Consider the following 26,476-nt stretch of genomic DNA (forward strand, 5'->3'; position numbering starts at 1 on the left):
TTTACTCAGGAAGAATTATACTTTTTAATTTGTATATGTTTACATATATTTTAAATGTTAAGATTTCCGCGACAGTGGTCCTTTAACTAATCAACACATGACTGTTTGAGAATTTGCTTTGTTCAGCGTGGGACATCGTCAGGCTTTTATCATGTTAAACAACAATAGACACTGCTCAGTCTAAGTGGCTAGTCTTTGGCTTTTCCAGTTTTTGATTTATGTCAGTTTTCAAGACCTAAAGTTAAAAAGGCATTTATAAATACAAAGAAAAATAACTTAAACTCACAACAACAAAACATTTGTAAAGCGCTTTTCTCCCACAGGACTCAAAACGAACAGAACTGTCTTAAATAAATAGAAAATAACCTAGAAATGTGCATTAGTATTCCTTGGATCTGCTTGGTAACGTTACGAAACCTTGCAAATGAATTTAAATATCTCTCCTTTCAGGACGTAAATCAGGGTGTGATGTCCAGAGACCAATAAGGATTATTTCATGTGAATTTTCTGGTGCGAAAGAAGGTTTCCCTTTTCTATGAAGCATTTCCCACATTTTGAACAGGCGAAAGGACGTTCGCCGGTGTGAAGTCTCTCGTGTCTTATAAGACTGGCTTTCTGCGTAAAACATTTCCCACACTCTGAACAGGCAAAGGAACGCTCTCCTGTGTGGATGATCTGGTGCTTCAAGAGGTTTCCTTTTTCGAAGAAGCATTTCCCACATTCTGAACATGAAAAAGGTCGCTGGCCCGTGTGACGTCTCTCATGGACGATCAAGCCCGCTTTCGAAGCAAAAGACTTCCCACACTCTGAACAAGAGTAAGGACGTTCACCGGTGTGGCTTTTCAGGTGTATCAGGAGGTGGCCTTTACGAATGAAACATTTCCCACACTGTGAACAGGAAAAGGGCCGTTCACCTGTATGGCTTCTCTTGTGCCTCAGAAGGTCTTTGTTCCTTTTGAAACATTTCCCACAGTGGGAACAGGAAAAGGGCTTATCAGCAGCATGAGTTTCTACGTGGGCATCAAGGCTTTCCTTGCATAAAAAACATATCCCACACTCTGAACATGAAAATGGTGCTTTTCCTGAAGGAAATTCAGCTTTCTGTTTGGGATTCTGACCATTCTCAGGGTCCGAGGAACGGGTGTGAATCTTCAAGTGTCTCACAAATACAGACTTGTCTTTGAAAGCTTTCCCACACTCTGAACACGAATAAGGGCGATCTTCATTGTGGACCCTTTGATGCCTGACAACCTGTGCTTGTGACGTAAAGCCTTTCCCACACTCCGAGCATAAAAACGGACGTTCTCCAGTATGGTGTCTTTGATGAATAACAAGGTGTGATCGGCAGGTGAAACATTTCCCACACTCGGTACAGGTAAATGGACGTTTCCGGATGTGTCCCTTCTGGTACTGTTCATATTCATTAAAATAGTGAAAGATATAATCTCTTGGTTTAGCATTATTTAAATGATCAGAAGTAGATTCCATGGGATTAGGTGCAACGGCTGATCCATCAACATCTTCAAATCTTGGCTGGACATTGGGGCTCATTCTGTGCGAGAGATCAGAATATTTCCCAAGGTTAGAATGATCTGTTGAGTTTTCCTCTGGAGAATTCTGTGTGGGGCTACCATCTTCTCCATAACGATCTGGTGATAACATAAACTCCTCTGAGGGGGTTCCAAAATCGTGCCCATCTGTTGGAAAAAAAACAGTTTTAAAATCTGGCGTCATCAGAATCAGAATCATTTATTTCGCCAAGCATGACACTATCATGCCTGGATTTGGGTTTGGCACATACAGGGCTCGGCATCTACAGAAACATGAAAAGTAGTGACAAGAACATGAAAAGTAGTGACAAAAAACAAGAGACATTACATGATAAAAGTAGTGCAATATACAGAGATGTACATGTTAAAGCATTAGCAAGATACTACAGATATTGGTGGCAAGCTATGAGGGCAGAGCCCGTGAGGGCAGCCAGTGCATAAGTTCCAAGCACAGAGTGGCAGAACATAAGTTGCCTATGACAGTGCCAATGACAGTGCATAAGTTCCAGGCACAGAACGGCAGAATGCCTATGACAGGACCCAGTCTGAGAACCTAAGAAGGATGGAGTGGAGGTGGAACGTGAGTGGAGTTCAAGAGATTGACTGCAGAGGGGAAAAAGGAGTTCCTGTGCCTTGTGGTCCTGGTGGGGATGACCCGGAATCTACGCCCTGAACGCAGGCGACTGAAGTAGCAATGGCCAGGATGAGAGGGGTCCATGGCTATCTTCAGTGCCCTAGTGCGTAGTCTCAAATTGTAGAGAAGGACAAGTGGAGGGAGGGGTCTCCCGATGATTCTCTCTGCTGATCTTATGACCCTCTGGAGTTTTTGTCTGTCGCTGACGGGGGAACCAGCGTACCAGACCAGGATGGAAGAGCAGAGGATAGATTCTGTGGTGGCACAGTAGAATCTTGTGAGGACCTGATGGGGCATGCCAAACTTTTTCAGCTGATGGAGGAAGTAGAGCCTTTTCTGGGCCTTTGCCACGGTGAAGCTGGTGTTAGCCTTCCATCTCAGGTCATTTGAGATGGTGGTGCCCAGGAGGTGGACACCGGGAACTATCGCCACATCAGTGCCGTCAATGTGGATTGGTGGAGGTGAGGGTGCATGCTTCCTGAAATCGATAATCATTTCCACAGTTTTTGCTGCATTAAGGACCAGCCTGTTCTCCCTGCACCAGTGAAAGATTCTGTCTACCTGCTCGCGATAGGCACTCTCGTCATTGTTGGTAATAAGGCCAATGATAGTGGTGTCATCTACAAATTTAATAACCTTGACTGGGTCCGCTGTGGATCTGCAGTTGTTCGTGTAGATAGAGAACAGCATAGGAGACAGGATGCAGCCTTGTGGAGCCCCCATGTTCCTGGACCGTGGATGGGAGGAAATGTCTCCCAGCTTGACAGATTGTGACCTGTGGGACAGGAAGTCTGAGATCCAAAGGCGTAGGGTGGAATGGACACCGAGTGCAGCCAGACCCTCCTGAAGTCTGCGTGGACAGATGGTGTTCAAGGCCGAACTAAAGTCCAGGAGGAGAATTCTGGCATACGAGACTGGCCTATCCAAGTGGTTGCTGATGAGCTTCAGGCAGATATTGATGGCATCATCAGTGGATCTGTTTTCTCTGTACGCGTATTGGAGTGGGTCAAGAAGGGGCGTGGTGGAGGACTTCAGAAAGGACAACCTTTTTGAGGGTCTTCATGATAACGGATGTTAGTGCCACAGGCCTGAAGTTGTTGAGGTCAGTGACACCTTGCTTTTTGGGGACCTGAATGAAGGTGGACCTCTTAAGACAGGCAGGGACCTTGCCCATCTGAAGTGACTTGTTGTATATGGTGGTGAGAATGGGGGCAAGTTGCCTAGAACAGGACTTCAGGCAGGCAGGGGACACGCCGTCCGGACCAGGGGCTTTCCTGGAGTTCATTGTTCATAGGAGACGCATGACGTCGGATTCACTCACAACCAGGGGGGGTGAACTTAGACTCGAGGCAAGGTCCGCTTGTGTCGGCTGGGAAGTGGGCGGTGACAGATCCCCCGCAGGCAAATCCTGGCGCTCAAACCTGCAGTAGAATTTACTGAGCTCTTCGGCCAGTTCGATGCTAGGTGGAGCGTGTTGGGGGAGAGGCTTATAATTGGTGGCAGCTTTAAGGCCTTTCCATACGGCACGTGAGTCATTTGAACAGAGGTTTTGTACCATCCTCACAGCGAACTCTCATTTGGCAACCCTCAATTCGTGATTGAGGTCATTCCTCACCCTCCTATATTCCTCCAGGTTGCCTGACTTATGCGCAGCTACCTTGCGTTTCCTAAGTTGCCGTAGCTTATTGGAGAACCATGGCTTGTTGTTCGGGAAGACTTTATAGGTTTTGGTTGGTACACAGGAGTCCTCACAAAAGCTGATGTACGAGGTTACGTTCTCCACCCACTCATCCAGGTTTGGTGTTTCCAAAGCCTGCTAGTCCGGACAGTCAAAGCAGGCTTGAAGTTGGAGCTTGGCCTCACTAGACCAAATCTTGGAGGATCTGAGGACCGGTTTTGCAGTCTCCAGGCGCCTGTTGTAGGTGGGGATGAGATGGATTAGGCAGTGGTCAAAGGAGCCCAGCGCTGCCCCCGGGACCGCTTTGTACGCATTTTTCAGTACAGTGTAGCAGTGGTCGAGAGTGGCCAAGTCTCTAGTGGGGCAGACAACATGCTGGTGATAGCCCGGAAGCTCGTGGCGGAGGTTGGCTCTTTTGAAGTTGCCCAAAACTATGAACAGAGAGTCAGGGAGAGATGTCTCCCACTGGGAAATGGAGTCGCTCAAGTCAAGCAGGGCAGAGTTGACATTGGCATCCGGTGGGATGTACACTCCAACCAGGACGAAGGAGGAAAATTCCCTTGGGAGTACACTGGCCTGCAGTTAACAAGAAGGAGCTCAAGGTCTGGGGAGCATTTCCTGGCTAGGCCAACAAATTCCCTGAATTGATTGCAGATCACTCGTCACATGCATTTGTTGGTGCTATGATGTTATTATGAGGAATGGAGATGTGTCCCTCATATGGTGTACAGTATCTCCTCCTCATTTGTTGGTACTATGATGTTATACTGAGGAATAGAGATGGGCCTTTCATATGGTGTACAGTATCTCCTCCTCATTTGTTGGTGCTATGATGTTATACTGAGGAATAGAGATGGGCCTTTCATATGGTGTACAGTATCTCATCCTCATCTGTTGGTGCTATGATGTAATACTGAGGAATAGAGATGGGCCTTTCATATGGAGTACAGTATCCCCAACCTCATTTGTTGGTACTATGATGCTATACTGAGGAGTGGAGATGGGCCTTTCATATGGTGTACAGTATCTCCTCCTCATTTGTTGGTACTATGATGTTATGCAGAGGAATAAAGATGGGCCTCTCATATGGTGTACAGTATATCCCCCTCATTTGTTGGTACTATGATGTTATACTGAGGAATGGAGATGGGCCTTTCATATGGTGTACAGTATCTCCTCCTCATTTGTTGGTACTATGATGTTATACTGAGGAATGGAGTTGGGCCTCTCATATGGTGTACAGTATATCCCCTCATTTGTTGGCGCTATGATGTTATACTGAGGAATGGAGATGGGCCTTTCATACGGTGTACAGTATCTCCTCCTCATTTGTTGGTATTATGATGTTATACTGAGGAATGGAGATGGGCCTTTCATATGGTGTACAGTATCTCCTCCTCATTTGTTGGTGCTATGATGTTATACTGAGGAATGGAGATGGGCCTTTCATATGGTGTACAGTATCTCCTCCTCATGTGTTGGTACTATGATGTTATACTGAGGAATGGAGATGGGCCTTTCATATGGTGTACAGCATCTCCTCCTCATGTGTTGGTACTATGATGTTATACTGAGGAATGGAGATGGGCCTTTCATATGGTGTACAGTATCTCCTCCTCATTTGTTGGCACTGTGATGTTATACTGAGGAATGGAGATGGACCTTTCATATGGTGTACAGTATCTCCTCCTCATTTGTTGGTACTATGATGCTATACTGAGGAATGGAGATGGGCCTTTCATATGGTGTACAGTATCTCCTCCTCAACTGTTGGTGCTATGATGTTATACTGAGGAATGGAGATGGGCCTTTCATATGGTATACAGTATCTCCTCCTCATTTGTTGGCACTATGATGTTATACTGAGGAATGGAGATGGGCCTTTCATATGGTATACAGTATCTCCTCCTCATTTGTTGGCACTATGATGTTATACTGAGGAGTGGATATGGGCCTTTCATATGGTATACAGTATCTCCTCCTCATTTGTTGGTGCTATGATGTTATACTGAGGAGTGGATATGGGCCATTCATATTGTGCACAGTATCTCCTCCTCATTTGTTGGTACTATGATGTTATACTGAGGAATGGAGATGGGCCTTTCATATGGAGTACAGTATCCCCAACCTCATTTGTTGGTACTATGATGCTATACTGAGGAGTGGAGATGGGCCTTTCATATGGTGTACAGTATCTCCTCCTCATTTGTTGGTGCTATGATGTTATACTGAGGAGTGGATATGGGCCATTCATATTGTGCACAGTATCTCCTCCTCATTTGTTGGTACTATGATGTTATACTGAGGAGTAGAGATGGGCCTTTCATATGGAGTACAGTATCCCCAACCTCATTTGTTGGTACTATGATGCTATACTGAGGAGTGGAGATGGGCCTTTCATATGGTGTACAGTATCTCCTCCTCATTTGTTGGTACTATGATGTTATGCAGAGGAATAAAGATGGGCCTCTCATATGGTGTACAGTATATCCCCCTCATTTGTTGGTACTATGATGTTATACTGAGGAATGGAGATGGGCCTTTCATATGGTGTACAGTATCTCCTCCTCATTTGTTGGTACTATGATGTTATACTGAGGAATGGAGTTGGGCCTCTCATATGGTGTACAGTATATCCCCTCATTTGTTGGCGCTATGATGTTAAACTGAGGAATGGAGATGGACCTTTCATACGGTGTACAGTATCTCCTCCTCATTTGTTGGTATTATGATGTTATACTGAGGAATGGAGATGGGCCTTTCATATGGTGTACAGTATCTCCTCCTCATTTGTTGGTGCTATGATGTTATACTGAGGAATGGAGATGGGCCTTTCATATGGTGTACAGTATCTCCTCCTCATTTGTTGGCACTGTGATGTTATACTGAGGAATGGAGATGGGCCTTTCATATGGTGTACAGCATCTCCTCCTCATGTGTTGGTACTATGATGTTATACTGAGGAATGGAGATGGGCCTTTCATATGGTGTACAGTATCTCCTCCTCATTTGTTGGCACTGTGATGTTATACTGAGGAATGGAGATGGACCTTTCATATGGTGTACAGTATCTCCTCCTCATTTGTTGGTACTATGATGCTATACTGAGGAATGGAGATGGGCCTTTCATATGGTGTACAGTATCTCCTCCTCATCTGTTGGTGCTATGATGTTATACTGAGGAATGGAGATGGGCCTTTCATATGGTATACAGTATCTCCTCCTCATTTGTTGGCACTATGATGTTATACTGAGGAATGGAGATGGGCCTTTCATATGGTATACAGTATCTCCTCCTCATTTGTTGGCACTATGATGTTATACTGAGGAGTGGATATGGGCCTTTCATATGGTATACAGTATCTCCTCCTCATTTGTTGGTGCTATGATGTTATACTGAGGAGTGGATATGGGCCATTCGTATTGTGCACAGTATCTCCTCCTCATTTGTTGGTACTATGATGTTATACTGAGGAATGGAGATGGACCTTTCATACGGTGTACAGTATCTCCTCCTCATTTGTTGGTGCTATGATGTTATACTGAGGAATGGAGATGGGCCTTTCATATGGTGTACAGTATCTCCTCCTCATTTGTTGGCACTGTGATGTTATACTGAGGAATGGAGATGGACCTTTCATATGATGTACAGTATCTCCCCCTCATTTGTTGGCACTATGATGTTATACTGAGGAGTGGATATGGGCCATTCATATTGTGCACAGTATCTCCTCCTCATTTGTTGGTACTATGATGTTATACTGAGGAATGGAGATGGACCTTTCATACGGTGTACAGTATCTCATCCTCATTTGTTGGTGCAATGATGTTATACTGAGGAATGGAGATGTACCTTTCATATGGTGTACAGTATCTCCTCCTCATTCGTTGTTCCTATGATGTTATACTGAGGAATGGAGATGGACCTTTCATACGGTGTACAGTATCTCATCCTCATTTGTTGGTGCTATGATGTTATACTGAGGAATGGAGATGTACCTTTCATATGGTGTACAGTATCTCCTCCTCATTTGTTGGTACTATGATGTTATACTGAGGAATGGAGATGGGACTTTCATATGGTGTACAGTATCTCCTCCTCATTTGTTGGTACTATGATGTTATACTGAGTCCATAAGAGAAAAGGGTAAAATATAAAGCCTTTCTTTTATTATTATTTACCTGTGCTGATATCTTCAGTAGATTCCTCCTCTTTAATGTTCCCTAGTATGTCACCCTCCTCCATAGATTGCTCATCACCTATTACACACGTCTCTTCTTCTCCCTCCTTAATTTTCACAGTTATTTCCCCCTCCTCTTTAGATAGCTGATCACTCCTCACATACATCTCTTCTTCTTCCTCTTTGACCTCAACTTTCATGACAATAAGTTCTTCATCCTAATCCACAAAACGATGGAAAATAAATACAGTACTTTTAAAATAAGTGTGCACTAATTAGACAAGATTACACAGATCAGAATGTCAAACAATTTTGGTTGTTGCCCCTCAGCTCCATCTACCTGATAATGGTGGGGCACGTCGAGTTGTTCTTGTTTAGTGTCCAGGGAATAAAGTGGACTGGTTGACCTCTCTGGTGGGTTTCCATCTCTGGATTGATCTGTAGGAAACACAGGCAATGACTGAGTACATGTTTATAAGTTTAAGAAGGCTTTAGTCAGACACCTCAAAGAGAATTAGGTCAAGTAGAGAATGTGGGAGCGTTGCACGACTATGACTGGAGCGAATGACATAAGAGTGGGGAAGAGCCCCGACCATCACGGCCCAACTCAGGACCATGTTACCGTGTCCTTCAGTGCTAGGAGGGAGGACTTCCCAATAAGGGTGGCTTCTGGTGGGCAGGGTAACCAATGTGTCCAGCCATCACTGTTGCTTGAATACCTGGCGTGCCATATTGGTAAATGATCTCTGGGGACACCTGTTTAGAAATTAGATTCTAGTCCAAGTACCATCTAGTATAAATACGAGGCTAAGTTCAGTGTGTTGTCCTATAGACTGGAGAGAAGGAGATAGTGCCAACTATCTCCTTCTCTTCATGATTGGGGACTTAGGACGTTGAAACCAATAGCCTGGCACGCTCCTCCTATTTTGTGGGTGCTGTTCCCCTCCTTTCTTGTCCTGTAAACTGGAGCATGTTAGTACTTCAACACTCGTAGTCTCCTCTCCTGTCACATTGTGATTGCTTCACTAAATTTATTATGCGTTTTCTCTCAGCCCCTACTTCTCACCTTATCTAAAACATACATTTTCAGCACTTACCAAGTAAAGAAAAAAAGGACTCAAAATTAAATGAATGACTATATTACATTGCCCGTCTTATTAAAGGTATGTTTTACTTGTTAGGTGATTAAAAAGTTTTATGCAGATGAGATTAAAAATAGATAAGGGGAGATGATTCAATAGAAAAGTTTTGTGAAGCAATCACATTGTCTGTATAATTCCATGTGTGGAACATCTGTAGAATGGAGATTATTCTTTTAGTTATTGCTTTTCGTATCCATAATGTTACTTATTTGCCTGTCACTTACCACCTGCCACTTATCTGGTTTGTTTTTTTACCAATTACCAACTGTCACTGATCTGCCGGTCACTTACCTGGTTTGTCTTTCACCGATTGTCACTGATCTGCCTGTCACTTATCTGGTTTGTCTTTTACCAACTGTCACTGATCTGCCTGTCACTTACCACCTGTCACTTATCTGTTTGTTACTTACCAATTGTCACTGATCTGCCTGTCACTTACCACCTGTCTTTACCTGCCTGTCACTCACCACCTGTCACTTATCGACCTGTCACCACCCGTCACTTAGTTCCCGGTCACCACCATCAATTATCTGTTACTTACCAATTGTCACTGATCTGCCTGTCACTCCCACCTGTCACTTATCTGTTACTTACCAATTGTCACTGATTTGCCTGTCACTTACCACTTGTCACTTATCTGCCTAAGGCTCCCTGCACACTGCAAATCCGTTTTCCGATTCCGATTCCGTTTCCGATTCCGATTCCGTTTCCGATTTTCCTTGAATACATTCAACAGAAAAACGGATCAAAAAATGCAGCATGCAGTTAAGATTAAAAATCTGAATCGGAATCGGATGTAAAAACAGATTAAAAAGCGGAATCGGAATCTGAAATGCATGCAGTGTGCAAGAGGCCTTACACTCACCACCTGTCACTGATCTGCCTGTCACTTACCACCTGTCACTGATCTACCTGTCACTGATCTGCCTGTCACTTACCACTTGTCTTTACCTGCCTGTCACTCACCACCTATCACTTATCTTCCTGTTACTCACCACCCGTCACTTATCTGCCTAACACTCACCACCTGTCACTGATCTGCCTGTCACTTACGACCTGTCACTGATCTACCTGTCACTGATCTGCCTGTCACTTACCACGTGTCTTTACCTGCCTGTCACTCACCACCTATCACTTATCTTCCTGTTACTCACCACCCGTCACTTATTTGTTACTTACCAATTGTCACTGATCTGCCTGTCACTCACCACCTGTCACTGATCTGCCTGTCACTTACCACTTGTCTTTACCTGCCTGTCACTCACCACCTATCACTTATCTGCCTGTCACTTACCACCTGTCACTGATCTACCTGTCACTAATCTGCCTGTCACTTACCACTTGTCTTTACCTGCCTGTCACTCACCACCTATCACTTATCTGCCTGTTACTCACCACCTGCCACTGATCTGCCTGTCACTTACCATCTGTCACTTATCTGTTTGTTATTTACCAATTGTCACTGATCTGCCTGTCACTTACCACCTGTCTTTACCTGCCTGTCACTCACCACCTGTCACTTATCGACCTGTCACCACCCGTCACTTATTTCCCTGTCACCACCATCAATTATCTGTTACTTACCAATTGTCACTGATCTGCCTGTCACTCACCACCTGTCACTTATCTGTTACTTACCAATTGTCACTGATCTGCCTGTCACTCACCACCTGTCACTGATCTGACTGTCACTTACCACTTGTCTTTACCTGCCTGTCACTCACCACCTGTCACTTATCTGCCTAACACTCACCACCTGTCACTTATCTGCCTAACACTCACCACCTGTCACTTATCTGCCTAACACTCACCACCTGTCACTTATCTGCCTAACACTCACCACCTGTCACTGATCTGCCTGTCAAACATATTTAATCTTTATTATCAGGTTGTCATTAGGTAAACTGAAATAGTGTAAGAACTATAATTAGAGGAACATATATATGCATATCTTATGGTATATGGCTAATGTAACTGTTTGCATGATTATCTCATGGGCAGTGTGTGTTTAATAATCCTATTATATCTGGTGTGCTGTGAATTATAATAACCTTATGACTTTCAGTTAAACTGAATGGTCACCTTTAACCTACTAAGAAAGAACTGCTTGTGAACAGTGAAATACCCTTTCACCCAGAAAGAATAAACTTTTGGTGAACTCTGTAGAATAAGAACTTTCACCTAGTAAAAGTATGAACTCTGAACGACCTATCAACTGTGTATAAACCCTGGAGTCGTAAATTTTAAGTTGGCTCCATCCAAGGCCAACTCCCCCTCACATGGATGGGACATGTCTAGACATGTCTGGCCTTTTGGTGACCCTGAAGGAATAAATAGTATAAATATGGCCTTGAAAAGCTCAGTTGGGATCATCAGAGAAACCCTATATATCGTATGGCTTAGAATGGGACTCAAATCTCAGGCTCGTGGGTTCGGACACCCAGGAAGGAGAGTTTGGTAAAATATCTTTTTAATTCATGTACTTCAGATGACCAAAGCTGTTAGATATTTATTATGTTACTTCAATATTTCTGATAACATTGTTCTATGTAATTTTGTATATTGCTTGTATATAACAAGAATACATTTTTATACAAAAGGATCTACGTCTAAGACTATTATTTCAATGGAGATATCTGTGATACTACAAATACATATTGTTGGTATGACAGTGGCTATACAGCCCATCTGACCCACTCCAGGAGAACTGACGCTTAATGTGAGTTTAGTATTCTCCATAGTTGGTTCATCTATTTTATATATAGTCCAACATGCCTGTCACTTACCACCTGTCACTGATCTGCCTAACACTCACCACCTGTCACTGATCTGCCTAACACTCACCACCTGTCACTGATCTGCCTGTCACTTACCACCTGTCACTGATCTACCTGTCACTGATCTGCCTGTCACTTACCACTTGTCTTTACCTGCCTGTCACTCACCACCTATCACTTATCTTCCTGTTACTCACCACCCGTCACTTATTTGTTACTTACCAATTGTCACTGATCTGCCTGTCACTCACCACCTGTCACTGATCTGCCTGTCACTTACCACTTGTCTTTACCTGCCTGTCACTCACCACCTGTCACTTATCTGTCTAACACTCACCACCTGTCACTGATCTGCCTGTCACTTACCACCTGTCACTAATCTGCCTGTCACTTACCACTTGTCTTTACCTGCCTGTCACTCACCACCTATCACTTATCTGCCTGTTACTCACCACCTGTCACTGATCTGCCTGTCACTTACCATCTGTCACTTATCTGTTTGTTACTTTCCAATTATCACTGATCTGCCTGTCACTTACCACCTGTCTTTACCTGCCTGTCACTTACCACCTGTCACTTATCGACCTGTCACCACCCGTCACTTATTTCCCTGTCACCACCATCAATTATCTGTTACTTACCAATTGTCACTGATCTGCCTGTCACTCACCACCTGTCACTTATCTGTTACTTACCAATTGTCACTGATCTGCCTGTCACTCACCACCTGTCACTGATCTGCCTGTCACTTACCACTTGTCTTTACCTGCCTGTCACTCACCACCTGTCACTTATCTGCCTAACACTCACCACCTGTCACTTATCTGCCTAACACTCACCACCTGTCAACTGATCTGCCTGTCACTTACCACCTGTCACTGATCTACCTGTCACTGATCTGCCTGTCACTTACCACTTGTCTTTACCTGCCTGTCACTCACCACCTATCACTTATCTTCCTGTTACTCACCACCCGTCACTTATTTGTTACTTACCAATTGTCACTGATCTGCCTGTCACTCACCACCTGTCACTGATCTGCCTGTCACTTACCACTTGTCTTTACCTGCCTGTCACTCACCACCTGTCACTTATCTGCCTGTCACTTACCACCTGTCACTAATCTGCCTGTCACTTACCACTTGTCTTTACCTGCCTGTCACTCACCACCTATCACTTATCTGCCTGTTACTCACCACCTGTCACTGATCTGCCTGTCACTTACCATCTGTCACTTATCTGTTTGTTACTTTCCAATTATCACTGATCTGCCTGTCACTTACCACCTGTCTTTACCTGCCTGTCACTTACCACCTGTCACTTATCGACCTGTCACCACCCGTCACTTATTTCCCTGTCACCACCATCAATTATCTGTTACTTACCAATTGTCACTGATCTGCCTGTCACTCACCACCTGTCACTTATCTGTTACTTACCAATTGTCACTGATCTGCCTGTCACTCACCACCTGTCACTGATCTGCCTGTCACTTACCACTTGTCTTTACCTGCCTGTCACTCACCACCTGTCACTTATCTGCCTAACACTCACCACCTGTCACTTATCTGCCTAACACTTACCACCTGTCACTGATCTGCCTGTCACTTACCACCTGTCACTGATCTACCTGTCACTGATCTGCCTGTCACTTACCACTTGTCTTTACCTGCCTGTCACTCACCACCTATCACTTATCTTCCTGTTACTCACCACCCGTCACTTATCTGCCTAACACTCACCACCTGTCACTGATCTGCCTGTCACTTACCACCTGTCACTGATCTGCCTAACACTCACCACCTGTCACTGATCTGCCTAACACTCACCACCTGTCACTGATCTGCCTGTCACTTACCACCTGTCACTGATCTACCTGTCACTGATCTGCCTGTCACTTACCACTTGTCTTTACCTGCCTGTCACTCACCACCTATCACTTATCTGCCTGTTACTCACCACCTGTCACTGATCTGCCTGTCACTTACCATCTGTCACTGATCTGCCTGTCTCTTACCACTTGTCTTTACCTGCCTGTCACTCACCACCTATCACTTATCTGCCTGTTACTCACCACTCGTCACTTATCTGCCTAACACTCACCACCTGTCACTGATCTGCCTGTCACTCACCACCTGTCACTGATTTACCTGTCACTAATCTGCCTGTCACTTACCACTTGTCTTTACCTGCCTGTCACTCACCACCTGTCACTGATCTGCCTGTCACTTACCATCTGTCACTGATCTGCCTGTCTCTTACCACTTGTCTTTACCTGCCTGTCACTCACCACCTGTCACTTATCTGCCTAACACTCACCACCTGTCACTGATCTGCCTGTCACTTACCACCTGTCACTGATCTACCTGTCACTAATCTGCCTGTCACTTACCACTTGTCTTTACCTGCCTGTCACTCACCACCTGTCACTGATCTGCCTGTCACTTACCATCTGTCACTGATCTGCCTGTCTCTTACCACTTGTCTTTACCTGCCTGTCACTCACCACCTATCACTTATCTGCCTGTTACTCACCACCCGTCACTTATCTGCCTGACACCACCTGTCACTGATCTGCCTGTCACTTACCATCTGTCACTGATCTGCCTGTCTCTTACCACTTGTCTTTACCTGTCTGTCACTCACCACCTGTCACTTATCTGTTTGTTACTTACCAGTTGTCACTGATCTGCCTGTCACTTACCACCTGTCTTTACCTGCCTGTCACTTACCACCTGCCTATCAATTACAGACTTGACACTTTCTGCCTGTCACTTATCTGCCTAAAAATTGGTGCTGGCCACTTATGTGAGGGTAACTTACTATTTAAAAACTTATTTTCTGGCTACTTATCAGCCTAACACTTACTGACTTTTCTGCCAAGTATGTATATTCCTGTCATCTACTATCTTTTATCTGCCTGGCTGGCATGTACTGTAAATGCTGCCTATTCCTGCAGTTTCCTGGAGCATGCACCCAAATCCCATGGCTAGGCGATTCAGGCTGTGGCTTTGCATAAGCAAGGGGTGCTGCGGCCCAATCCTAAACAGCTGTGGCATCTAGTGGAGATACGCCCTAATACAGTGGCTTGCAAAAGTATTCAGCCCCCTTGAAGTTTTCTACATTTTGTCACATTACTGCCACAAACATGAATCAATTAAATTGGAATTCCACATGAAAGACCAATACAAAGTGGTGTACATGTGAGAAGTGGAATGAAAATCATACATGATTCCAAACATTTTTACAAATCAATAACTGCAAAGTTGGGTTTTGCGTAATTATTCAGCCCCCTTTGGTCTGAGTGCAGTCAGTTGCCCATAGACATTGCCTGATGAGTGCTTATGACTAAATAGAGTGCACCTGTGTGTAATCTAATGTCAGTACAAATACAGCTGCTCTGTGACGGCCTCAGAGGTTGTCTAAGAGAATATTGGGAGCAACTACACCATGAAGTCCAAAGAACACACAAGACAGGTAAGGGATAAAGTTATTGAGAAATTTAAAGCAGGCTTAGGCTACAAAAAGATTTCCAAAGCCTTGAACATCCCACGAAGCACTGTTCAAGCGATCATTCAGAAATGGAAGGAGTATGGCACAACTGTAAACCTACCAAGACAAGGCCGTCCACCTAAACACACAGGCCGAACAAGGAGAGCGCTGATCAGAAATGCAGTCAAGAGGCCCATGGTGACTCTGGACGAGCTGCAGAGATCTACAGCTCAGGTGGGGGAATCTGTCCATAGGACAACTAATAGTCACAAAGTCCACAAAGTTGGCCTTTATGGAAGAGTCGCAAGAAGAAAGCCATTGTTAACAGAACACCATAAGAAGTCCCATTTGCAGTTTGCCACAAGCCATGTGGGGGACACAGCAAACATGTGGAAGAAGGTGGTCTGGTCAGATGAGACCAAAATGGAACTTTTTGGCCAAAATGCAAAACGCTATGTGTGGTGGAAAACTAACACTGCACATCACTCTGAACACACCATCCTCACTGTCAAATATGGTGGTGGCAGCATCATGCTCAGGGGGTGCATCTCTTCAGCAGGGACAGGGAAGCTGGTCAGAGTTGATGGGAAGATGGATGGAGCCAAATACAGGGAAATCTTGGAAGAAAACCTCTTTGAGTCTGTAAAAGACTTGAGACTGGGATGAAGGTTCACCTTCCAGCAGGACAACGACCCTAGGGCCCGTTCAGATCACAAATGCGGATGGCCATGCGTGCGGAACGCGTGCGAACCGCAACGCGTACGAACGCATGGCCATCCGCGTTTGTGCGCGTTGCGTGGCTGATCCCATCACTGAAAAGTGAATGGGACAGCCACGCGTTTTGTCAAAATCTGCATGCAGCATGCGTTCCCGGAACACACTGGTCCGGAACGCATGCAGTGTGAACATCAGACAGTGCACTCTATGCACTGTCTGATGTCATGCGTGTCGGCCTCCTGCACGCGTTTCCAAAACGCGGCTGTAAACATGTGCAGTGTGAACGGGCCCTAAACATAAAGCCAGGGCAACAATGGAATGGTTTAAAGCAAAACATATCCATGTGTTAGAATGGCCCAGTCAAAGTCCAGATCTAAATCCAATTGAGAATCTGTAGCAAGATCTGAAAACTGCTGTTCACAAACGCTGTCCATCTAATCTGACTGAGCTGGAGCTGTTTTGCAAAGAAGAATGGCCAAGGATTTAAGTCTTTAGATGTGCAAAGCTGGTAGAAACATACCCTATAAAACTGGCAGCTGTAATTGCAGCAAAAGGTGGTTCTACAAAGTATTGATTCAGGGGGCCGAATAATTACGCACACCCCACTTTGCAGTTATTTTTTTTTAAAATGTTTGGAATCATGTATGGTTTTCGTTCCACTTCTCACATGTACACCACTTTGTATTGGTCTTTCACGTGGAATTCCAATAAAATTGATTCATGTTTGTGGCAGTAATATGACAAAATGTGTAAAACCTCAAGGGGGCCAAATACTTTTGCAAACCACTGTAGGTATCCCGGAGATCAGAAGACATACATGTAGTCCTTAGACAGATAAGTAACTGGCAGATAACTGGTTGGCATAAAAGTGATAAATTGACACTTATCAATTTGTCACCTTTATGCCAACCAGTTATCTGCCACTTACTTATCTGTCTAAGGACTACATGTATGTCTTCTGATCACCGGGATACCTATTAGGGCTTATCTCCACTAGATGCCACAGCTGTTTCTAATTCGGCCGCAGCACCCCTTGCTTATGCAAAGTCACAGCCCGAATCGCCTAGCCATGGGATTTGGGTGCATGCTCCAGGAAACTGCAGGAATAGGCAGCATTTACATGCCAGTCTCGCCTGCGGGGAAATGCTGCATATTCGGACCTAGTTCGGCCTTAGTGGAAACGGGCCCCTACTGGGAAATCTGCTTTTTACTGTAGTACATGCCTTCATTGGAATCTGTTTCTTGTTGAGATCTGCATATTATTTAAATATTGCCACGATTACAGGTGCTTGGTATTGGTAATATATGCCTGTCTCTGATATAATTTTACTGTTGTTATTATGTGCATATCATTTGTATTTGCCAGTAGTTGCAGTTATGTGCATATCATTTGTATCTGCCTGTTGGTGTTATGTGAATATCATTTGTATTTGCCAGTTGTTGGTATTATATGCATATCATTTGTATTTGCCAGTTGTTGGTATTATATGCATATCATTTGTATTTGCCAGTTGTTGGAATGATGTGCATATCATTTGTATTTGCCAGTTGTTGGTAATATGTGCATATCATTTGTATTTGCCAGTTGTTTGTATTATGTGCATATAATTTATATCTGTCTATTGTTGGTATTGTGTGCATATCATTTGTATTTGCATGTTGTTGGTGTTATGTGTATATCATTTGTATTTTCCTGTTGTTTGTATTATGTGCATATCATTTGTATTTGCCAGTTGTTTGTATTATGTGCATATCATTTGTATTTGCCAGTTGTTTGTATTATGTGAATATCATTTGTATTTGCCAGTTGTTGGTATTATGTGCATATCATTTGTATTTGCAAGTTGTTGGTATTATGTGCATATCATTTGTATTTGCCAGTTGTTGGTATTATGTGCATATCATTTGTATTTGCCAGTTGTTTGTATCATGTGCATATCATTTGTATTTGCCAGTTGTTTGTATTATGTGCATATCATTTGTATTTGCCAGTTGTTTGTATTATGTGCATATCATTTGTATTTGCCAGTTGTTTGTATTATGTGCATATCATTTGCATTTGCCAGTTGTTGGTATTATGTGCATATCATTTGTATTTGCCAGTTGTTTGTATTATGTGCATATCATTTGTATTTGCCAGTTGTTGGTATTATGTGCATTCATTTGTATTTGCCAATTGTTGGAATGATGTGCATATCATTTGTATTTGCCAGTTGTTGCGTGTTATATGCATATCATTTGTATTTGCCAATTGTTGGAATGATGTGCATATCATTTGTATTTGCCAGTTGTTGGTATTATATGCATATCATTTGTATTTGCCAATTGTTGGAATGATGTGCATATCACTTGTATTTGCCAATTGTTGGAATGATGTGCATATCATTTGTATTTGCCAGTTGTTGGTAATATGTGCATATCATTTGTATTTGCCAGTTGTTTGTATTATGTGCATATAATTTATATCTGTCTATTGTTGGTATTGTGTGCATATCATTTGTATTTGCATGTTGTTGGTGTTATGTGTATATCATTTGTATTTTCCTGTTGTTTGTATTATGTGCATATCATTTGTATTTGCCAGTTGTTTGTATTATGTGCATATCATTTGTATTTGCCAGTTGTTTGTATTATGTGAATATCATTTGTATTTGCCAGTTGTTGGTATTATGTGCATATCATTTGTATTTGCAAGTTGTTGGTATTATGTGCATATCATTTGTATTTGCCAGTTGTTGGTATTATGTGCATATCATTTGTATTTGCCAGTTGTTTGTATCATGTGCATATCATTTGTATTTGCCAGTTGTTTGTATTATGTGCATATCATTTGTATTTGCCAGTTGTTTGTATTATGTGCATATCATTTGTATTTGCCAGTTGTTTGTATTATGTGCATATCATTTGCATTTGCCAGTTGTTGGTATTATGTGCATATCATTTGTATTTGCCAGTTGTTTGTATTATGTGCATATCATTTGTATTTGCCAGTTGTTGGTATTATGTGCATATCATTTGTTCATGTCACTCCCACCACCAACACCACGTGGAGAGCGACTCACCCTTTATGATGGACCACAAGTTACAATGGTCTGGAAGCGCATCTGGGGCATTTAAGGCTCCCCTCACCTGCAAACGCTATCCCTCCCTTAAGTTCCAGGAGTTTGATAGCGCTTAGAGTTTATCCCGCGGGCTCTCCCCCGCTCGGCCTCCCGGTATGGCCGAAGGTGTCCTCAATCCCTATGTGTGCGGGTCCGCTCCTTCCTTCCTCCTATCCCTTGTGCATTGAGTACGCCGTTCGTAGCTCCGCCCTATCGATTTCGTCACATTACACGTGACTCATCAGGGGTACGGAGCCACGCCGGCGTTGAAGTCCTATAACCTGAACTGGGGCTCTCTGATTGGGTGGTCGGAAATCCGTTCCGCCCACAAAAAAACTTTATCAAAAACTATGCTCTCCAGCGTGGTCTCAGAGGACTTGTGTTAGTGTAACCACGCCGGCAGGGCCAAGTCAGAAGACGTTTAATACTAGAGGGGTGAATTTATCCCAGCAAGAGTGGCTAATAGGTTACCTTTGCCCCACAAGTTTAATAAACTATGGTCATCCCGGTAAACCTACTGGGTGAGAGCCCACAGTGTACAAAGCACATACTCACATGTTCCATAAACTACATTAAAATATTTAGATGTTTTTCTTAAAAATACATATATAAAAGTACATATATAAAAATACATATATAAAACATACAACATGTATTTTTATATATGTACTTTTATATATGTATTTTTAAGAAAAACATCTAAATATTTTAATGTAGTTTATGGAACATGTGAGTATGTGCTTTGTACACTGTGGGCTCTCACCCAGTAGGTTTACCGGGATGACCATAGTTTATTAAACTTGTGGGGCAAAGGTAACCTATTAGCCACTCTTGCTGGGATAAATTCACCCCTCTAGTATTAAACGTCTTCTGACTTGGCCCTGCCGGCGTGGTTACACTAACACAAGTCCTCTGAGACCACGCTGGAGAGCATAGTTTTTGATAAAGTTTTTTTGTGGGCGGAACGGATTTCCGACCACCCAATCAGAGAGCCCCAGTTCAGGTTATAGGACTTCAACGCCGGCGTGGCTCCGTACCCCTGATGAGTCACGTGTAATGTGACGAAATCGATAGGGCGGAGCTACGAACGGCGTACTCGATGCACAAGGGATAGGAGGAAGGAAGGAGCGGACCCGCACACATAGGGATTGAGGACACCTTCGGCCATACCGGGAGGCCGAGTGGGGGAGAGCCCGCGGGATAAACTCTAAGCGCTATCAAACTCCTGGAACTTAAGGGAGGGATAGCGTTTGCAGGTGAGGGGAGCCTTAAATGCCCCAGATGCGCTTCCAGACCATTGTAACTTGTGGTCCATCATAAAGGGTGAGTCGCTCTCCACGTGGTGTTGGTGGTGGGAGTGACATGAATATTTGCAGCGCTGGTCAAGCACTTGAAAATTTTACAGTCAAATAAGAAGGATTACTCGCCTATTGTTGACTTCAGCGAAGCTAAAAGCTATTTTGTCTGGGGACATTATGGTAATTTATGTGAATTGGAACAGTATTGAAGGCGTTTAACTGAACCAGTTCCTTGTGTATTCAGAGTGGCTCATTATTCAGGGGTGGTTTCTTGAGCCATAAGTATTTTATATGTAGAAACTTGTATTGTTTTTACTGTGTTTTATTGTGTTTATTGTGATTTATCTCTCAAGGATTTGCTTGTCTGTTAATCCATTAATCCACTTCAGTGAGCGCGGGGCGTTACCAGTGTTTGCCGGAATTGATAGATGCATATCATTTGTATTTGCCAGTTGTTTGTATTATGTGCATATCATTTGTATTTGCCAGTTGTTGGTAATGTGTGCATATCATTTGTATTTGCCAGTTGTTGGTAATGTGTGCATATCATTTGTATTTTCCTGTTGCTGGTATTATGTGCATATCATTGTTATTTGCCTATTACATACTTTTGAGTTGAGTATGTTACCTGGCTGGCTTCACCCACAGTATGTTAAACCTATGCTTAGTTCTGTTGGCTGTTTCCACCACTAGTGACTTAGTATAGCAGGACAGGGTCACACGATCAGTCAGGGTCAAAGTATGGCAGCGCTAGTCAGTCACTAACGCAATAAGGTCAGGCAATTTGAATAGTGAAATTCACTAACTAGTTAAAGTTTTCTTAATACCAGGTTACACTACTTTCACTTTTTAATTGATTTTAAATTACTCTGCATATCGTATCTTGGGTGTGTGCCTCACTGGATGCCTACTGTGCTCACATCAAGCCCACTTAAGTAACATACCCCAGACCCATCACTGGTTTAGGTGGACCAACTGTACTAGTCCTGCTAATGCACAAGAATTGAAAGTCTCCTCTTACCCGGTGATGTGAGGAGAGGCGTATTCTCCATCATGCTGTCCTTGTTCCTTTCCTTGTGTCCTTCTATATACTGCCAATCTTCCATTGAGAAATTGACTGTGACATCTTCACACCTTACAGGAACCTAACACACACACAATGATACAGTCACCACATGGACACACCTCTTTCTGTTATTTGTCCCATAATTCCCAGCACCGCTCACCTCTCCGGTCAGCAGCTCAATAATCTTCTTGGTGGTTTCCAGAATCTTCTCCTCATGGTTTCCGTCTGGTGTCAGGCAGTGCGGTTGAAGCACTGTAGAGATTGACGATGCCTGGTGAATGTCACTGAGATCCAATCGCTCACCCGATGTTTTCTTCACCAATTCGTAGTCCTTTATCAAAAGAAACAACAATAACTTAGTTCTCCTACTCTAAACAGGTGTATGTGGTATAAATGGGCAGAAGAATGATACCATCGGGCTATCCTGAAATCCTTCTCATGTCTCCAGTCAGGCGTGTGTGTTATTAATAGAGATTAGTGATGATATGTGACCTCCCATAATCCTCCTCACCTCTCTAGTCAAGTGTGTATTATATTAACAGAGATAAGAGTGAAGTCACGTTTCTTCCCAGAGGCCTCCTCACCTCTCCAGTCAGGTGTGTGTTATTAATAGAGATTAGTGATGTCATGTGACCTCCCATAATCCTCCTCACCTCTCTAGTCAGGTGTGTATTTTATTAACAGAGATAAGAGTGAAGTCACGTGACTTCCCAGAGGCCTCCTCACCTCTCCAGTCAGGTGTGTGTTATTAATAGAGATAAGAATGATGTCATGTGACCTCCCAGAATCCTCCTCATCTCTCCAGCCGGGTGTGTGTTTTATTAATAGAGATAAGAGTGATGTCATGTGACCTCCCAGAATCCTCCTCACCTGTCCGGTAAGGTGTGTCCTTTTAATCACTTTCTGTTCTATGATGTGAGTCTCACGTCCAAATGAGTTACTGTAAAGATTCCTGGATGTGAGACTCATGTCCAGTACTAAAAAAATGCTCCCGCCACTCGTGCACCCATTCAATAGTGAATGATTGCTGCCGTAGCAGCAATGATTCAAATAAAGTTACAGGGGGAAAAAAAAGTGGAAAGTCTCTTTAAGTTAAAGTGACAGTGTCACATTAAAAATAGTGTGTGTGCGTGTGTGCGTGTGTGTGTGTGTGTGTGTGGTGACCTGCAAACTTGTCTCTCCAGCTGTTAAGGAACTACAAGTCCCACAATGCATTGCAGGAGTCTGACAGCCACAGTCATGATTCATAAAGGTAAATGCATTGTGGGACTTGTAGTTCCTTAACAGCTGGAGAGCCAAGTTTGCAGATCACTGGACTAATATCAACTATACTTGGCTTTAAAGTGGACCTGAACTCTTGCACGGGACAGAAGGAAAACATAGAAAAATGCACCTTGTATGTATCTAGAGAGTTTAGTCTGTCTAATTCCCCCTCATCTGTATCTAATCAAAAGTTGTAATTTGATCCCTTAGCCGTGTCACCTGACTGTCACGGCAGACAGGCTAATTTGAAAGCACAGGATGTTAACAATATGTCTGCTTCCATGAAAGCAGGAAGTAGACACAATGCAGATTTATTGCAGAATTTGTATCAGCTGTAACAAAGAAATGTTTTTCTTCAAAGGTTAATATGATGTTGCTTATCTTTTAGAGTAGAGTGGAAGTTCAGGTCTGCTTTAAAGGGAACCTTAAGTGACATGTGACATGATGAGATAGACGTGTGTATGTACAGTGCATAGCAAACAAATACATATGTTGTGATGCGTTTCTTCTTTCTCTGCCTAAAAGAGTTAATATTCAGCTATGAAACTACGGATAAGGAATTACAGCCATAAAACACTTTGCTCCTAATGATCCAATCTTTTTTCATCCAATTTTACCAAATCTGTGTAGTATAAGGGTAAATTGAGTGAATATGTTGAATGGATACTTTAGGCAGTTCCCTTAAGGGGGTCATACATTAGCCGACCAACCAACTAATCAACCATCCAATTCGATTATTATAATCGAATTGGATGAAAATTGGTGCTGCCAAGTGCATGCCCGACCGATAAAGCGACCAATTTCGGGACAGAAATTGGCCGCATGGTCGATCGGGCATGCTGGAAAATTTCGGGCTGAAGTTGGTTAGTCGGGTGCGCGGCGGTACGGCGGCCAAATTGCGAACGGGCGACGAGATGACGAAACCCCTCCTCTGCCGCCGCAATGTATAAATGTATGTAGTGTAGTGCATTTATACATTACCTGTCTGGTGTCAGCCTCCACGCGGTCTCCGTCCATCTCGCCGGGTTCCGCATACATGCTGGTGGCGCATAGCATCTGACATCAGACGATATGCGCCGCTAGCGTGTATGCGGCTTACCCCGCAAGATGGGCGGACACCGTTTGGAAGCTGCTACAGTACAGGTAATGTATAAATACACACACACTACATACATTTATACATTTTCTGGGCTGCGGCGGGGCGGACGCGGCGGCTCAGCCGATTCCCTGATGATTTCATGCTGAAATCGGACGAGAATTGGCCTGTAGTGTATGGGCAGATTCGACTAGAGACAAATGTATCTCTAATCAGATACTATTAGAGATACATTTGTCTCTTGGTCGAATCTGCCCATAATCGTTCTAATGTATGGCCACCTTTATATTACATAGAAATGGTAAGATTGAATGAAAAAGATTGGATCATTAGTGGCCACCATAAGAGGCCCAGTTCTCTGCCAGAAGAGGATAGATAAGAAAAGGTCAATAGTTCATATATTTGAGCACTCTGAGACACAGAGACAGGCCGTTACATTCTGCTGAGACTTTTAAGTTTTTAAACATAACATAAAATTGTGGAGCATCTAAAATTTATTTTTAGGAGAAAGAGGATAGATACAATTGTTTATCTCTTCACTTTGCTTTCACTTACGTTTCACTATAAGATTCCTGACAATGTTGGCATATCTGCTCTGTGGCTATTGATACAGCAATAACTTTTTATTACTTTTGCCATCAAAGTGTTACATCTTAAAAGATAAGCAACAGCATAGTAACCTTTAAAGAAAAACATTTGTTACAGTTTACAGAACTCCTACAATAAATCTGCAGTGTCTACTTCCTGGTTTCATGGGAGCACAGAAGGAGTTAACCTCCTGTGTTTACATATTAGGACATAACTCTCAGTACAGTTCAGACAGAGCTGACGGCTCATATTACACTTGTGAATCCTTGCTGAATTAAACAGGCTGTTCTAAATAACATGTTCACACACAGGGTGGATTTCTCTGTGTTTTCTTGTCTCCTATGCAAGAGTACAGGTCTGCTTTAAAGGACAACTGAAGTGAAAAGAATATGGAGGATGCCATATTTATTTCCTTTTTAACAATGCCAGGTACTTGGCGGTCCTGCTAATCTAATTGGCTGCAGTAGTGTTTGAATAGCACCAGAAACAAGCATGTAGCTAATCTTGTCAGATCTGACAATAATGTTCTGCTGCATGCTTGTTCAGGGTCTATGGCTAAAAGTACCATAGGCAGAGGATCAGCATGATAGCCAGGCAACTGGTATTTCTTAAAAGGAAATAAATATGGCAGGGTACATGTACTTCTCACTACATACAGTTGTCCTTTAAGGGGTAAAAAGCCAGGAATGTGAAGTGGTTAATAGAAATAAGAATGATGTCGGGTGACCTCCCAGAATCCTCCTCACCTCTCCAATCAGAAGGCAAATAATCTTCAGCGTAAGCTGCAATACTTTCTCTGTCGTGTGACTCTGTTCTTCCTCAATCCCCATTGATGGGGTCAGGTGATTTTTACCCAATACTTGAGCCTGTAGAAGAAGAGAGAGATATCGGAGAATTATCTGCACTGTTTTTTATCTGAATGTCTGGTACACACCATACAATTTCTCTTCAGATAGATGGGTCGAATATATAATTTCCAACAGGTCCATTCTGATTTCTGATCGATTTAGTTAGAAGTGATCAGAAAAGCAGATCGGACCTGTTGGAAATGATCTATTCGACCTATCTATCTTAAGATAAATTGTATGGTGTGTACCAGGCTTTAGATAGCCAAGAAAGCAGAAGTGAGAGGGATATGGAGGCTGCCATAATTATTTCCTTTTACAGGCTGGGGAAAGCAGAGATGAGCATACACTGCAGCTAGTTTACTATGAGTATAGGCACAGAATAACAGCTCATACTGTACATACTGGGGGAAGCAGAGATCAGTCCACGCTGCAGCTAGCTTACTATCAACACAGGCACAGAGTAACAGTTTATACTGTTCATACTGGGGGAAAGCAGAGATCAGTACACAATGCAGCGGGGTTATTATCAGTACAGGCACCGAGTAATAGCTTACACTGACATACTAGTGGTAGCAGGGAGAAGCACACACTGCAGCTAGTTTGCTATAGGTACAGAAACAGAGAACCAGCTTATACTGTACAAACTGAAGGTAGCATAGAAGTATGGGGTGTTTATCAATATTTGTAGATGTTTATATTCCAGCTCTATGTAGAATTTCTAGTTATGTTATCCATATCCCCCCCTTGTATGTAATGTATGCTGTATAACAATAATATATAGCATTCATGTAGCCATAAGTGGTTAAGTGACATACTATTCTTATTACAGTATACACATTTGTGTAGCAGCAGCTGTTAGTGGTGGAGAGTGGACACAGCTGATTGTACATATATTTATGAATTATACATTTTAAATAATAATCTCTTATTATTACCTCCAGTGCTGCCAGTCCCAGTAATGTCTCCTCACTGTTTCCTGTAGCTTCACCCCCTGGCACCAAACTTCCTGCCAGTACGTCCCTCCCTTTTCTGGTATGCGTTCCAC

General features: G+C 43.2%; 1 protein-coding gene across 1 annotated transcript; it reads right to left on the reverse strand.

Moving 5' to 3' along the window:
* On the reverse strand, positions 1–26,476 carry LOC137535261 (zinc finger protein 79-like). Its single transcript, XM_068257079.1, has 7 exons — positions 26,367–26,476; positions 25,330–25,449; positions 21,797–21,967; positions 21,592–21,715; positions 8,384–8,481; positions 8,045–8,261; positions 1–1,697 (listed from the first exon to the last, which is right to left on the reverse strand). The coding sequence occupies exons 2-7, from the start codon at positions 25,411–25,413 to the stop codon at positions 490–492; spliced, it is 1,902 nt and encodes a 633-aa protein (XP_068113180.1). The 5' UTR covers positions 25,414–25,449; positions 26,367–26,476; the 3' UTR covers positions 1–489.

Source organism: Hyperolius riggenbachi, chromosome 10, assembly GCF_040937935.1.
Source record: "Hyperolius riggenbachi isolate aHypRig1 chromosome 10, aHypRig1.pri, whole genome shotgun sequence".
NCBI classification, from domain to species: domain Eukaryota; kingdom Metazoa; phylum Chordata; class Amphibia; order Anura; family Hyperoliidae; genus Hyperolius; species Hyperolius riggenbachi.